Source organism: Corythoichthys intestinalis, chromosome 15, assembly GCF_030265065.1.
Source record: "Corythoichthys intestinalis isolate RoL2023-P3 chromosome 15, ASM3026506v1, whole genome shotgun sequence".
NCBI classification, from domain to species: domain Eukaryota; kingdom Metazoa; phylum Chordata; class Actinopteri; order Syngnathiformes; family Syngnathidae; genus Corythoichthys; species Corythoichthys intestinalis.
In genome coordinates this window covers 44,619,271-44,637,065 of record NC_080409.1, presented here as the reverse complement: position 1 = coordinate 44,637,065, position 17,795 = coordinate 44,619,271, and the positions used below count along the sequence as shown (strand labels likewise).

Sequence of the window (17,795 nt, the reverse complement as noted above, 5' to 3'; positions counted from 1 at the left end):
TTGTTCTGGTCAGACGAAAACTGGCATTCGTTTCGTTATGTTTTAGTCTCTGAAGACACATTTTTAGCTCGCTATCGTCTGTTTTCCGAAATTTCCAGGTTCGCGGTGAATCAGTGACAGGCACACTTTTGCTCAATAGACGATGTTTATTGATTAGAAAATGCAGAATAAATTAGATTTATTGATTACAATCCCACAAGAGCAAGCAAACATGTATCAACAAATGTCAGTGATGACGCTAGACTTCAGCTTGTCAACCCCAGAATCCCCGCGTTACCGTTACAGCAAAACAAAATGTCCCTTTAACAATGAAAATTGCTTACCGTGACAAATGAGTGGGAAGCCAGCAACACTCCAGTAAAGCGGCAAAGGGGCAAAGCCAGGCGATCCGTACGTGACCCCCGGCCTACTTCACGGGTCGGCTGGAAATGTCCGGTTTTGTAAGCACTCACCCCTCGGAGGTGGAGAGGCCAACTTCCGCCCCCGAGCGGCGCGGCCCCGTCCAATCACAAACATTTAAGCTACTTTTGGTTCAGCCCCCTTGAAAAAGGGCTTTTCACATGGGACAAATGAGCTGTGCTGCAACAGATGCCAACAAATGGTAAATATTATGGGTGCAAAACAAGTTATCTCTATGGGACCCAGGCGTGTAACTATTGGACCCAGGCGTGTAGTAAAACAATACTATGGTGCAAAAAAAAATTATCTCGTGATATTCTCAAGCGCGTCTCCTAACTATGGGAACAAGGTGAAAAACAATAGAAGTTGTTACAATCTATGTCACAGAAGCAATCATACATCACAAAAGCATAATGTAATATTTTCCCCCATCATCGTCTCCTCATCGTCATGAAAAAATTGTTCGTTGACAAAATATTTAATAGTCATCGTTGATGAAAATAGCACTGTTTGAGAGGGCCTTAAAGGTTGGTAAAGAATGATGATAGTTCAGTGCCAGCACACCTCAACAGCACACATCGGATGACAACAACATTTTTAATTGAGAGAAACAGGTCTTTTGTGTATATAGTACATTAGAAGGCATTTTTTAAAATTTTCTTTAGCTGATTCAATGCTAGCTGCAACATGTTCTAGGTGAAGTGCTTCGTTGGCATGCAACAAAAATCGCTTCGACCATTTTGCTTTTCCAATTTGAACAGCTGTCCAGGTCCCCCGGTGCCGCTTTATTCATTGTGACGCTATTAATCCAGATTAACACGTCCCAAAGGTGGACATTTGAAATGACACATGCCAATTTTTTTTCTGTTTGCGTGTGGACATGGCCTCATACATTAGGTGTTTATTTTCTGTTTGTCTGTCCATCCCTTTTGCTTCTGTTTTGGTTTTGCGGGGCATCGGGCGCTAAATTACAACCAACCGCTGCTTACGGGGTGGCGCTAAAAGCGGGAGGGTCCACACATCAGAGATTGCATTCATTTTTGTTGTTCAAAATGATGTCATTCCAGTCTCTTCCTGCTGACACTAATACCCTTCTATCTTTGTTTTTTCTGTTTGTTTTTGTTTTTTGTTCCTAACCACCTATAGCCGCCACCGGCAACTAACATGAACCTTCTGACCTCTGAACTCTTCACCCAATGACGAGCCGCCCCCAGCCTGCCTGCTGATCAGTTAACTGGTAATTTGCCTTTCGCTAGCCTCTCTCTCCCAGTGACTAAAGAGAGAGAAAGAAAGAGAAGGGAGGCGCCAACCCTAACACGCGAGAGAGAAAAAAAACAACAATTCACACCAACATGAAGTTGTGTACTACTCATTTTTCTTCTGTTCATTGAGTTCCGTTCCCATTCTTTCTCTTTCTTTTTCTTCACCAGTCACACACCGCGGGTGGGATGTTTGTGGTGTTAATCATAAATGTGCACTGACGTTAAATAGCAATAAGATGCCAACCAGAGAACCCACCCGTGCCCCACCCTATTTTATGTCACACTTGGACGCCAACCGTTTGGTTTTAGAATGACAATACCCCCCCAAAAAAAGATGGTGGCGGGGTGGTTTCCCTATCCGCCCAAAGAAAAAGAAACAGAAGGAAAGAGAACGACAACACTCACCTTAACTTTGTTTCGATTGTCATGACAATTTTTGTAACTATGACACATTCTGGGTGTGCCGCCCTTTGACCATTGCCCCGCCCAACAAACAGCTTTTTTTTTTGTCTTGTTTTAAAACTGCATGGCTGTAATGATTGCAAACAACGTGCTTTGGGGTTGTTTTTTTTTTGTTTTTTTTTTGTGTTTATTGCTTCTGTTCACACTTTTTTGTTATACTAAATTGACGCAGAAGGAAGCAGGCTGCTAAAACTAAAGCGGGGATGGAAGTAACTTGGGATGAAGGGTTTATGTATGTGTGTGCTTTTTTTTTTTTTTTAATGGTTTTATTTTTATGAAATATTACATCGAACGTAGGGTGTTGAGGAGGCTTTGCCATCCACACTACATCCACGATATAGTGCCTGATGCATTCAGAACAAACTAGAGTTCGCTGAGCTGTGATCAAAAAGAAAAAAAAAAAGTATTACGTGTGCATATTTAGCCAAAGGTTTTTACCGATGATTTACTACTACTATTATGATATGTCTACCATTATGCATCGGCCTCGCACAGAGGGTTGTTTTTAAAAGTTTGGAAAGGTGTGAATTTTTGGTGCCTGCCTTCAAAGCAAAGTTAGCATTTTTACTCTATTTTAATTTTTTTTAAATCCCGAATGGGGGAAAACACTAATACGACTATCATGGACATGAACAGCCCCTGTTTTTTTGCCATTTTTACATTTTTATTTCATTAGTTGGCCGTTTAGTGCCACGCCAACGTGAAAGCACATCCACAATGTGTCGCATCACTCGTACTTTGAGCTCTTTTGTTGAACTCGCTCAAGAACAAAAAAAAAAAAAGGATGTGAAAGCCATGCCTGCCTGTTCAAATTGCTTTATACATACGTCTTATATATATATATATATAAATATAAATATATATAAACATGTACATAATGCCATTGCATATATAAATACAAACAGGAGTGAACAAAAACAATTGATACTTTTACAGAACAGGGTGCTGGGGTATAGGGAAAAAAGAATTCTATTTTTGCCAATTTTAGATTTTGATACTTTGCAGATACAAAATCGGATTTAAAAAATAACAAAAAAAAACGAGTGGGTGAGGATGTGCTCTCGGCCTGGATTTGACTGGAAAGGAGCATTTAAAAAAGCTAAAGAACCGGGAAGGACTCAAAATACTAACAAAAGTGCCTTATGGAGAGCGGTTTGTTTTTTTTCCGAGAAGCGTTCCGAACCCAGCACCCACCCAAGATGGCGCAGAGCGGAGCGTGGCGTCGGCGGCCCGCGTTAACTCTATGCAACCCTAGCTGACTCAGCTAAATATGTGCCATGTTTTTTTTTTTTTTTTTTGTCTTCCTGAGATTTTCTTTTCACTCGACGGCCCTTTACTCTGCTGTGCGAGCAGGCTTTGAGCTCCTTAATTTTTAAAAATCGGATTTTTTTTCTTTTTTTTTTTTGTGCGTGCGCGTGTGACGTAACTTCCTATAAGACAAAACGGCGCTGCCGATAGTAGCAATGCAGTAGGATGTATCATGAGCTGAGAAAAATACATTTATGATTTTAACTTCGAGCAGCATTTTTATCAATAATCATGATTTTAAATTTTTTAAAAAACAATCATGTTTCATTGCCAATGACTGCCAGAGACGCGAATCCATTTTAACTCGAAATACCGTATTGGCCCAAATATAAGACGGCTCTGATTATAAGACGACTTTTTCAAGACTTTTTGAACACCAAATTAATTTTTATACAGAAAATAATGACAGTACATCTGAAACATATGATTATAACAATATATTTGAGAGAAAAAGCATGTTATTTTGCCTAATTCAAATCTTAATATCTAACCATTTAAATATGTAAACTAAGTATAATAACATTCGTCAATAAATGGCTTCTGGTTTTTGAAATGTAAATAAACTAGGGCTGTCAAATGATTAAAATTTTTAATCGAGTTAATCACAGCTTAAAAATTAATTAATCGTAATTAATCGCAATTCAAACCATCTCTAAAATATGCCATATTTTTCTGTCAATTATTATTAGAATGGAAAGATAGGACACAAGACGGATATATACATTCAACATACTGTACATAAGTACTGTATTTGTTTATTATAACAATATATCAACAAGATGGCATTAACATTATTAACATTCTGTTAAAGCGATCCATGGATAGAAAGACTTGCAGTTCTTAAAAGATAAATGTAAGTTATAGAAATTTTATATTAAAACCCCTTTTAATGTTTTCGTTGTAATAAAATTTGAAAAATTTTTCAAACAAAAAATAAACTAGTAGCTCGCCATTGTTGATGTCAATTATTACACAATGCTCATGGTGCTGAAACCCATAAGATCAGACGCACCTAAGCGCCAGCAGAGGGCGACAAAACACCAAAAAAACACAAGTAACAAATGGATATGACACTTTAATCATTTTATTCTTTCTGAGAGGGGCATGTGCGTTAAATGTGTCAAATATTTTAGCGTGATTAATTTAAAAAATTAATTACCGCCCGTTAACGCGATAATTTTGAGAGCCCTAAAATAACCAATCTAATGTGATAAAACAATAAAATTGCAATAACTGCATTAACTAAAGATAACGATCGATCGGGTCCGATCACGTCATTTTCAAATTATCGGAATCGGCAAAAAAATATCGGACATGCCTTTTTTAATATACAATACTGTATATTTTTATTATATTATGTATATACAGGATATGCTGTATGTATATATTTTCCCCAAGTGGAAGCTTCCCTGATCCTAATAAATTTAATTATTAAAAATATATATATATACAGTACTGTGCAAAAGCTTTAGGCAGGTGTCCTGCCTAAAACTTTTGTACAGTACTGTATAAATACTTTTTTTAATCAAATCGTTTTCTAATTGTATTTAAAGTTACAGACAAAATGTCTTACCCTCATCCAGAGTCTTTAGTTTTGGCTTAAAGTAGGGCTATCAAATTTATCGCGTTAACAGCGGTAATAACATTGAAATATTTTACGCAATTAACGCATGTGCTGCACTACCCACTCACGCATTGTAGCGTTCAATCTATAATGGCACCGTTTTACGTATACAAAGAGCTAAAGGCAATGTAAAATGAGTAGAGAGAACTTTGGCAGCCCTTGAAGCCTTTTTTTTAATTGGCTAAACCCTTACAATCCCTCTCTCAACAATTAGAAATATCGTGGAAAGCAATGTGGGGAAGAAAGGTAGTAGTTGATCTTTATCTTAACACCTTATTTTATTTCCCAACGCAGAGAAGATATATCAATTGGTACCACGACGCACAGTCATGGTTGCACTTCCCATCATGCATTTGGGCAGACGTTAAATGGCTACAGTATCATTTACTGAAAGCTCAACAAATACACTAGATGGCAATATTTAGTCACAATATACAAAGTCACATTTATCCTTTAAGAATTACAAGTCTTTCTATCCGTGGATCCCTCTCACAGAAAGAATGTTAATAATGTAAGTGCCGTCTTGAGTATTTATTGTCATAATAAACAAATACAGTACTTATGCATTGTATGTTGAATGTATATATTTGTCCGAGTTTTTTTTTTTTTTTTTCTTAATGCATTGCCAAAATGTATATGATCGGGAAAAATGATCAGGAATGGTTGGAATTGAATCGGGAGCAAAAAAAAAGCAATCGGATCGGGAAATATCGGGATCGGCAGATACTCAAACTAAAACGATCGGGATCGGCTCGGGAGCAAAAAAACATGATCCGAACAACCCTAGCATTAACCATCAAAGTGAAGTCTAACTGTAACTGTAGTCTTAAAACAAATCCGAATAAGGAAAAACGTTGCAATAAAATAATGCAAACTGGTTAAACTTGAGAGTAGCTGAGTTCTGTCATGACAGAACATTACTCCTCAAGTTCAGCATTCGCTTCAATGATATCTACCGCCATCTGGCGTCGTAAATGGGTATAATGTCTAGACAGCAAATATAAGACGACCCCTACTTTTACAGTCTTATTTCAGTGCAAAAAACACCATCTTATATTCGGGCCAGTACGGTAGATTGGACGTCTAACCGCCGCCAGTGGCAACTAATGCATTAACTCTGTTCATGGCTTTCTCATCGAGCCGAAAAGGTCAATGAAATTCTTTTGTTTTCAGTGTTACTCTTATTCTTACTATTATTTTTGAAAATTTGAAATGCAATATAAGTGGAGATGGCTGTACGGCATTTGACAGTATTACGAGAAGTCCCTCTGCAATGTTACATGCTACTTTGTGTGGCTGGTTAACATCCATCAGGTGGTGAAAAGGTTGGGGGGAAAAAAAGCAAAACAGAAAAGAAACGTATTCTCTGGCCTGCCTACTATACTTGTATGATAATGTAATTAACAGCCATTGTTACAGGTTTATAATGTATTTTTCTAATCTCATTTTATATGTATATTAATCATGTTTCTGAGTGCTTTTTTTATGACCTTGTCCCCCACTCCCCTCCCTTCCGCATCCGCCTTCACTTTTACACAACGAAGTGTTATATTTTGTTTTCATGCCCAGCTTGTTTAACTCATGAGCTACTTTTATTAGTTTCTCTTGTCATAAGTATTTTACATGCTTGCCATTTAGTTTTACATGGTGTATGCTGTTATTTTTTTCTCCTTATTAACCTCTTGGCATTTATTTTAATAAAACATTCTTAGTAAGAATTTTACTAACGCGCTGATATTTTTGTCTCGTGTTTTTAACCAGTCTCATGAATGTATTGACTCGGTCTGGTTCACGGACTAACAGAATTAATTTACAACTGGTGACTCGTGGACACGACACACACGGGCGCACACATCCACGTGTTCTCATGATTTATTGGTAGGAAATGGTACAAAATGATGTCACGTTGCTATCTGAAGTATTTGTCAGCAACGAAAGTGCGATAATTTGAATTCTTTAGTGGGACTGGGGTCAGATGTTGGTCCGTAGATCATATATAGCCTAAATTCGTGCTGGGTGATATTACTGTTTTAATTCACAATGACAATCATGCTACAATTATTTTCGGACTATAAGCCGCTACTTTTTGCCTTCTCTTTGAAGCCCGCGGCTTATTTGTTGATTTATTTGGGTTAATAGGAAACACTTTGACAGCGGCGTCATAAGACTGCCATAAGACCGTCATAATTGTGACATGACACTATCATGGGCATGACGGAATGCTTATGACAGATGTCATTAGGTGTCATCCGGCAAATTATGCCACTAATTCCGTTTATGTCCAGCTTGGATCTTTTGCATCCATTCAAAAGTGAGTTAAATTGCCGGTTAACACTAAATGTCACCTGTTAATTCCATTCGTTAATGCTTATGACAGTGTCATGTCATAATTATGATGGTCATATGACAGTCTTGTGGCACCACTGTCTAAATAAAGTGTTACCAAATACCATAACTAGAAATTAATGAAACAACTGGAACAATAAATGAAGAAATAATTAGTACAGAACATGATTTTTGATCGTTATTTACATCTGTAGCGCTGCGTTGCATGCTAGGAGGCATGCTGGACAACAACAGTGTTGACAGCAGGTGGCAGCAGAGGTTGATTGTCTACCCCAAGGGAGCAGTGATGGCCAAATGAAGCTTCTTGAAGCAATGAAGCTTTGCAGCCAATTGGTTCAAAGCTTCATGATGGTTCATTTGGTCTTATGACAGTCGTATGAAGCTGCTGTCAAAGTGTTACCGGTTAATATCTTTTGGTGTAAACATCCCATAATACAGTGAGGACAGCTGCAGCTTATAGTCCAGCGCAAATGTCGTTTTCGTGTCAAATTTGGTGGGTGGCGGCCTATAGTCAGGTGCGCCTTATAGTGCGAAAATTACGGTATATATTTTTAATTCTTTAATGATTAAAACACTTTTTTTAAAAAAAAAACTACGGCATAGGGGTCCGATCTTTTTAAAACTGGTTCAGTTAAAATATTTAAACGGAACTACTTTAAATTGATTGGGCATTTTTCACCATCAATTGCAGACAATGAGTTAACTGTTTTTAATACAGTGATCCCTCGCTACTTCGTGCTTCAAACTTGACGCACTCAGTCCATCGCGGACCCCCCCCACCCCCCAATTAATAAATAAATAATTAAATACAGATGATCACATCGTCTCACTCTCCCTCCTGCTGTTCTTTGTTAGTCAGGTCAAGTTACCGATGATTACCAGACTTCTGATCTTTTGATCTTGCCACAGATGCTTGGAAGCCAACACGACATCAACAAATCATCGTTTAACTTGTTAAACAGTTGCTGTGGCAACTCATTGCGTGTAAGTGAGCAGCTTGAGCAGATTTGAGTGGACTTAATGAGTCATTTAATAAAGACACGTTTTCTACTTTATTCTTGTTTAAAAATAATTCGGTAGGATGGTTACATGTTTAAAACTTAACATAATTACTGCATTTGAAGTTCTTAAAAACCATTTATTAAAATATACATATATATATATATATATATATATATATATATATATATATATATATATATATATATATATATATATATATATATACAAAACGTTTTTTTTTAAGATACTTTGGGGGAAAAAAGTGGAAAAATATATCTTATATGTATCTATTACCAATACTAAATCTGAATGAGTACATTGAAGACAATTTATTTTTATTTTTTTTGATGGGGGGGTGCTACTTCGCGTTTTTTCACTAATCGCGTCGGGTTCTGGTCCCCATTAACCACGAAAAACGAAGGATCGTTGTATTTACGCACCATATTTCTGTGTCGTGTGGTGATTTATCATAGATTTAACAGTATAGGGACATCAAGTGGTTGTTCCCCATTGTTCACTTAAGGCAGGGGTCCCCAAACTACAGCGGCCCGCATCCACATTTGGTCCGGCCCCCTGAACAATACCAGAGAGCATTTTGATTTTTTTTTTTTTTTTTTTCTCAATAGTGTTATTTATTTCCTGGCCTTTTTCTGTGAGCAACTAAGAGAGGGTTATTTGGTTATTATCTATTCAATTAATAGTGTTAATATTATTATTAATATTATTATTTTTATTTTATTTGCTTTTGTTCCTTGAAGAATCCAGAAAGGGTTATTTGATTGCGGCTTTCTGAAAAACAATCAATTTTTACATTTAGGCACTCCTGCAATCGTCACACTTTTTCTGTTACAAACTGACCCCGGCCCCTCATCAGAGAAGGGAAAAGTTATGTGGACCTCACAGGAAAAAGTTTGGGAACCCCTGACTTAAGGAATATAAGCACAGTCAAATTGAGTACAGTGTGTTTTTGTGATATAGTATTCAAATTTACAATCGAAACATGCATTACTGTAATTTATGTGATTTATATCGTCCAACATTACCTCAAATTTTGGCTCACAGCACAGAAAAAATGCAATTATGAAAACGCTTAACCCAGACATGTCCAAAGTCCGGCGCGGGGGCCAAATGCGGCCCCTGGTCAAATTTCATCCGGCCCCCAGCCTCTGTCATAAAATCAATAACGTCTGGCCCGCACACAGACTATTAATAAATTGGTCAGCAGTACTGCTACCATCATATGAAGTAGCCTACACACTAAATGCTGCTCCTCATTTACCCACTAAAAGGCAGCAGCACTCTTAAGCAACATTACCCATGTGACCCTTAAATCCCAATTTTCTAAAATGGTGACAATCAACACAAAAAAGAAAGTTGACTGCGACAGCCGACGCTTCAGGGATAGGTGGAAATTGGACTATTTCGTCACTAAAATACGCAACAACTGTGTCTGCCTCATTTGCAAAGAGACAGTCGCTGTTTTTAAAGAGTTCAATTTGTGGCAATATTACCAAACAAGAGACGCTGACATGTACGACAAGATTACAGGGAAGATACGAAGCGAGATATTAAAGCAACTTGAAGCTAGTTTAATTTCACAGCAGCAGTATTTCGCAAGAACCCGAGAATCGAAAGAGAACGGCACAAAGGCTAGTTGCGAGATTGTTGATATTATTAATTTAAAAAAATAATAAAGCAAATGTGACACACAGAATGGCTTGCTAAAATTTGCTTAAATATATTGTTCTACGTAAAGGACGTCAACCAAGGTCGGCCCCCCACATTTTTACCACACCAAATCTGGCCCCCTTTGCAAAAAGTTTGGACACCCCCGGCTTAACCCCTTCTAAGGCTATTTTGGTAATTTAAAAATGCACCATATTAACATTTGGTATATAATTGTGGTCTAGATCACCCAAACAAATTCATGAAATGAAAATGGCTAAAAACAGAAATTCACTCTGGTTATGGTTTCATAATACAGGTATTTATCTCATTGACAATGCTAGACGTCCAATTCAAACTGGAAGGACTTGCTTTGACTGCTCATGTTTCAGTGCCAATGACGGCGTTAGATTTATTTTGACCGGAAGGGCTAGTAGCGACTAGTCGCCGCCAGCATCTCCCAGTCAAAATGGATCGTGTGCCTAAATTAGTCCCATATAAAGGATTGTATTGTTACATTCATATGTCAAGGTAAAACTCTTGTTTCCATTACTGCATTAGGGGAAATGTGTAATGCAAACAATTCAAATGCAAGACTCATTGTACAAAATCCTACTAAATTGCCATGAGAACAGGTTCCACTCACAAAGACAACACCACCATCTAACTGGAAAGTGCACGAGTTGATACGCGTCGCTCACTCCTGCTCACGCATTTCTCACCTCTGTGCTGAAACGTGAAATCTGCTGACACTCTTCATACCTTTTGCCCTCGCCAAAAACACCGCTACCATGTCTCCACTGGAGACTACTCTTCTTGTTTTTCATGTCCTTCTGTCTCTCACAACCCTGGGAATTGGCAGGTCGGTGACTAGCTCCCTCTCTCGGTATTCCCAAAACTGAAACGGTCATCTGCAAAGAATTCATCTGGCATAGCAGAACAACTTGTCATCTGTGGCGAAAGTATAAAAATGAGAATTTTTGGTATGTCGATGTTGCAGCTGTTACTCATCTGGTGAACACTTTGCATCATTCGCGTTCTTGATGGAAGAGCTAATACCTTTAGGGAGTCTCCAAAAGCAGCTTCCATGGGAACATTCAATTTAGAAGGTGTGTCAATCATGAGGCAAGTCGCACAAATCCATGTACAGACACGAGGTCAACCCAAAGTGAAAATAGGAGGATCTTTTGTGACATCATTTCTTGCGTTGCATTGTGGTAGTGTGTGGCAAGAAACTGCATTTTTTTACCTGTAGTTCAATTGTTTTGCGCGTATGGAGGCAGATGGTTCATGCTTGCTTTGTGGTTGATTGTACGGGCTGTTGGGAGCCTGATAAAATAAGTTTTATTCATAATTACCTCCGAAAAGAACCGCGAAAAACAAAAGAAATAGCTGCAGGCGATCATAAGATTAAACTCAGATTAGCATACCTGTACTCACACATTCAATGTTGCTCTAAGCGCTTTTTGATACTTAAACTTTTTAATTTATAAAGATGTATTTTTGGACTAACCATGTTTTGCGTACAATGTAATGCATTCCAAAAAGTTGTGTAGCTCCATTTCTAGTATTGTCTTTTTCTTTTTTTTTAACCATTTGATGACTGTCCTTGTATTAGGTATATGTCATATTTAATATGACAACTAGCGGTGCAACGGTTTGCGGTTCAAAGCCGAACCGTTCGGTTCGCCCTGCACGGTTCAATACGCCTTTATGAACCGCGCATTTTCAGTTTTGCAATTAATGTATTCCGAACGCTGATGGAATGAATTGATCGAGCTCTGTGTGCCTGTGTGTGATGTGAAGCACCGCTGTGGAGAAATTCCCGCCCCGCAAGTAAATGTCGGATCGCTGTCAAGCATCTACCTGTATGTAATAGAAGCCGAGTAACGCCCTCTCTCGCTTACGAGCGAAGTGAAAGTGAAACAAGAAAGAAAACAAATACCTATGGCGAGCGGAGGAATGGAGAGACCGAATTTTGAGGAAGCACCGGCTTCTTTCAAATCTGCGGTGTGGCAACATTTCGGTTTCCCCGTGGATTACAATGCGGAGGGAGAGAAAATATTGAAGAAAAAAAAATTGCAAGCATTGCTCAGCGCTTGTTCCCCATGTTAATGGCAACACTTTTATAACATGACTCCGCGCCTCAACCAGCATCACCCACAGATATCACTTCTCACGGTAGGACAACACCGAAGATGACACCAGTGAAAACACACGGCGGGCTTCGTTAATTTATTTGCAACGCTTGACCCGCGTTACATTGTTCCGTCGCGGACATACTTCTCCAACAACGTAATCCCCGACATTTATGAAATGTTACGCAAAGCCATCGAAGATGATTTCGCTAAAGCACATAGTTTCGCCCTGACCGCTGATAGTTGGAAGTTGGACGTCCCGTGCTACAGAGTGCTACTACCTAACTGTGACGGTCCACTATAATTCATACCTGTCAAATTGTACGGTCTCGTCGTAATTTGTACAAGTGAGCACTCATTTTTTAATGTGTACGCCGTAAATTACGTTCAAAATCTGCACGTTTTTCGTGCATTACGTTTTTTTTTTTTAATCCGTTCGGATTTGGTCACCGTTTCTGCAACGAGACAATGCGTTGCTTGAATGACGCGAGAAAAGTCTGAGACTTGGAGAGGGAAGAGTGTTTGTTGAGACGCTGTAGCAAACGCGATGCTAGGCTAGGTGGCTCCATTACCTGACTTAGCCGACAACATACAATCTACGCCTAGATGTATCATGCATATAGAACTACATGCGAAATGACAGACTCGGTAGCGTTAGAAACAGCCGCCATTTTAGAGCAGTAAACTTCTCAGAAAGGCTCTGTTGTCGTAAACCTTCCGAGCGAACCTAAGCAACTTTTTATCTAAAATACTCCTAAATCGGCAAAATCTTGACTTGAGTCTATCTTTAAAGGATGAAACAGTTTTTAAATGTTCACATGTTGAAAGTAGACAGAAGGGAACTAATGCAAAAACGGGAGCAATTTTATCAACTTTAACGGTTGATTCACAACATTAAATGACCTCCAAACATAGCAAAGGTTACTATGTTTTTTTTTTTTAATGAATAAACATTGACGCAAATGAGTTCAAGAAACTAAATTCCATGCTTTATGAAGAGTAAAAAAAGCAGAATTTAACACAGACGAAATCATTTGGCCGATTAGAGTGAAGTATTACCGAAACAAAATGGTGACGTCACTTACCGTAATGGTCGGCAACGGGTCACCGCATACGTTTCTTCAACACAACGTGGCCGTGTCAATAAAAAAAAAATCGGTTTATATATATACATATATATATATATATATATATATATGTAATATATATATATATTTCTGTATCCATCCATGAACCCGTTTATAATGCGCACCATGATTTTACAAGTTGATTTTGGGGGGAAAAAGTGCGCGTTATATTCGGGAAATTACGGTATTTTACGAAACGAGAACAACTGTTGCTTATTAGAGCCTACAAGTCTTTCAGTCTGAAGTTCCCTTTAACAAGTATTAGAACTACTATAAAGCGTTTTGAGCAACATTTGTCGTGTGGAAAAGCACTATTCGGCTATTCTACTCTGCCAAAGTATGTTAATCTGACAGAACACTGGCTGTTTGGAAGCCCTGATTCCTGTTGATACTGACAGGGTTTGTGAAGCCCACATATTGTCGTTCATGGTAAATTTTGTGGCTACAGATAGTCCCCGGGTTACTGCGTACTCGATTTGTGCGATTTAGACTTTATGACGCTGGAGTCTTGTCCGCCATTTTGTATTTTTTAGTCGCACAAACAGCACCTAATTGTACCTCACAGTATTTTATTTCTTAACATGACTTGTTCTGTGCTCACAAAGCGTGAATTTGTTCATCTTGACAGACAGCAAACAAAGCAATTGTCCTTAACTTTTGACAATTTGTAACGCTGTAACATATTTACGCGTCTGTTCAAAACAACACGCTTTAACAAAAAAACACTCGACACAAAACGATTGGTGTTCAAACGTCCATCTAGTCTAATCAGTATGTACATTTTGTAGACTAAATTAGCCTCATTTGCTTCACAAAAGTCCAGTAGCTTAAATGCTACGAATGCGAACTTATTTACAATTCTCATAGCAAATCGATCACACGTAACTCCACAAACTCTTGCCTTAAACTTTATTTAACTATATTAGCTGAAACAACTTACAGCCTTATGTGGGCCAAACCAGAGCGTAGCTATCCTATATGCATGTGAGACATCTGAGTGCTCCTGTATGGAAGCATTATTGAACGACAGTCCAGCCAGACCCAACCCTGCCACCAGAGGGCAGTGTATCCTCCACTATTAAACAAAATACAATACTTTTGGACAGTTATTTTTAAATTTTACAGGGTAAATTTTGACTTGCTTGGAAATTCAGGTTACGTCACCAGCGTAGGAATGGAACTCATTCGTAACCCGGGGACTACTTGTATTCATGTTATTTCGAGAAGATATTTTCCTTGAAACATAATAATCGTAGCCTTCAGACTGAGTTAAGGGTCCATGGGTTTCTATGAAATAGGAATAAATGTCTTCCATGACAAATTTGTGGCTAAGAGAGAGGTGAATCAGACCAACATTTTTCATCATCCCAGATCGATCATCTTTGAATTTCTTTGATTTTGTTGCCGATGAAAAGTTTTCAGCTTCTTTCCCAATCTCGTAAGGTCTTCAGATGTTCATGTTTATATATCGAATACATCGCCCGTTCTTGTGTTTGTTTTCTTGCCACCCAACCAACCATGCATCTGCCAAAAATATGTCAACAAAGATCCTCCTATAGTTCAGATTGTCTGCAAACTATGTATGAACAAAAATATAGTATAAATGTCCCACAGTCTGCAGGTTCGGTTTGCTCAACAAACAGAATCATGGCCAGTATAGGAAGTACTTTGGGGTCCAAATGACCATAATTTCCCTTTAATTGTTAATTCCCTTCATAGATCCCAGCTAGCTCGTATTTATTGTTGAGTGGAAGTTTTTAATTGTTTTGTCTCGAACACTGCCAGTGTGTCATTCTACTGCTGCGTCATCCCTGGCTTTTGAATTCTTCCTCCTCCGCCACTCGACGTATTGTCAGCAACACACGGGAAAAGATTAACTTCATTATTAATCCTTTTTATCATTGCCAGAGACGCCTACACATCTTGTTACCTCATTTTTCCTTTCGGGTTAAATCCTCATGCCCCCCCTTCAAAGAAAAAAAAAAAAAAGAGATTTCTCCGTTTGTCCTCTTTAAGCACACAACAAGGATTAAATGTGTCTAACATCAGCGTTTGCATCTTTTTCATAAGAAATTAAGTGAATTATTAAGAACTCCCGTCAAGACTGGATTAGTAGCAGTAGCACGAAACTGCTAGTGTTTTTAGGTTCCTTATCTCCTCCAATGGTGGCTTCATCTCAAATAAAAGCCTTTTTTTTTTTTTTTTTTACCCCCCTTAAGTACATCTTTTTTTTTTCTGACAGCTTGAGTGAACTGGTAACTCTTATCAGGTGGCAAGTGCAAACTACCGTACTTTTCGGACTATAAACCGCTACTTTTTTCCTTCATTTTGAATCCTCCGGTTTATAGTCCAGTGCGGATTATTTGTTGATTTTTTTGGGTTAATAGGTAACACTTTATTTGACAGCGGCGTCACAATAATGTCATAAGACCGTCATAATTATGACATGACACTATCATGGGCATTACTGAAAGTGTCATCTTGGATCTTTTACATCTGTTCAAAAGTGAGATAATTTGCCGGATAACACTAACTGGCATCTGTTAAAGGCATTCATTAATGCTCATGACAGTGTCATGTAATAATTATGACAGTCTTATGGCGCCACTGTCATAAAAGTGTTACTAAATACCATAACTAGCAATTAATGAAACAACTGGAACAGTAACTGAAGAAATGATTAGCACAGAACATGAATTTTGATTGTTATTTACAACCGTAGCGCTGCAATGCATGCTAGGAGGCATGTTGGACAAATACAGTTTTGACACCAGGTGGCAGCAGAGGTTCCATGTCCCCCCAAGGGAGCAGTGATGAGTAAATGAAGTGTCTTTAAGCAATAAAGCTTTGCAGCCAATTGATTCAAAGCTTTATTGTGGTTTATTTGATCTTATGACAGTCATATGCTATGTCAAATAAAGTGTTACCGGTTAATATCTTTTGGTGTAAATATCCCATAATACAGTGAGGACAGCTGCGGCTTATAGTCCAGTGCGGCTTATCTATGAACAAATGCCGTTTTCGTGCCAAATTTGCAGCAAGGCAAATAACCAAAAGTGTTATTTGACATGTGGCAAAATGGTTTTTGCCATGTGGCATTTTTATTTTTTTGCCATGTGGCAGAATGGATTTTGCCATGTAGCATTGTTTTTGCCATGTGGCATTTTTTTGTTTGTTTGCCATGTGGCAAAAATTATTTTGACATGTGGCATTTTTGGGGGGTATGTGGCAGATGGATTTTTTTTTGGGGGGGGGGGTATTACAGCGCATTGACTAGGGTGTCAGCTGAATGACAATGCGCTGTAATCTAAAGTTGATGGCCAAAAATCCCAGCCACACCTTTTTCTGCCATTTAAAATGAATGGAAAATTTGGACATGCATAGCCGTCAATGGCATGGACGTCGTCGTGTATGGGCTGCAAAACTGACATGTACCCCAAAAAAGGCCACATACCTCCCAAAAAAATGCCACAAACCAAAATCCATTTTGCCACATACCAAAATAATGGCACACGTTAAAATCAACTTTGCCACATACCAAAAAAATGGCACATGCCAAAATCCATTTTGCCACATGGCAAAAAAAAATGCCACATAGCAAAAAAAAAATGCCACGTGGCAAAATCCATTTTGCTGCATGACAAAAAAAAAATGCAACATGACAAAATCCATTTTGCCACATGGCAAAGAGAAAATGCCACATGGAGAAATCCAGTTTGCCATATGGCCAAAAAATGCAACATTGCACAAAAAAATGCTAAATCAATTTTGCCACTTGGCAAATACCACTTTTGGTTCTCACTCTCTCCAAATTTGGTAGGTGGCGGCTCATAGTCCGATGCGCCTTATAGTGCGATAACTATGGTACAATTACATGCCACTATTGAAGGAGGAAGGAACACATATATAGATTTTGTAGAACGTTCAGTGTGTCCGTCCAGTCTTTTCTTATAACATCGTTTTGCCCTCTAAAGCACAAAATATTTAAAAAGTTGCCTCTTGAAAGTATTACAAGTGCCTTATCCTAAATTGTTCTTGTTTTCCCACTTTATCCAATCAAATTTTTTTAGTATATGACAAAAAAAAGACTCACAAGGAAGTTATCCGTTTTCAATTTTGTGCCTCTGATTGGACCACGGCGCGTCGTCATTGACCAACGGCAAACTGCCGCCGTCTATTTGCGAAAAAGACGCTTCTCAGGGCATTGTCTTTTTGACCTACTAACGTTTCCCACCTGTCCATCTTGCCTTGCCTCTGGCTAACAAACATTCCTTCAATGAGTTCAATGGCAGGTTGGTTGCACTTGACTTACAAAACAAACAAACAAACAAAAAAACTAAAGTAACCAAATTGTCAAAAAAAACAAACATTTTTTTTGCCCCACTGGATTTTTTTCCCTTTTATTTTCAGTTGTGTTAATATGCATTGAAGGTAGAATTGACTCTTACAGTAAATGTATATC

At 38.3% G+C, this 17,795-nt stretch overlaps 1 protein-coding gene across 2 annotated transcripts in view; it reads left to right on the top strand.

The window, feature by feature from the left end:
- The window catches only part of qkia (QKI, KH domain containing, RNA binding a), a 185,782-nt gene extending 177,596 nt beyond the window's left edge, over window positions 1-8,186 (top strand). For both annotated transcript variants that reach the window (XM_057859665.1, XM_057859662.1), the window contains exon 8: window positions 1,546-8,186. In XM_057859665.1, coding sequence (XP_057715648.1) covers window positions 1,546-1,562 — 17 coding nt within the window. In that variant the 3' untranslated portion in view covers window positions 1,563-8,186. The remainder of the gene's footprint in view (window positions 1-1,545) is intronic.
- The last annotated feature ends 9,609 nt before the right edge of the window (window positions 8,187-17,795 follow it).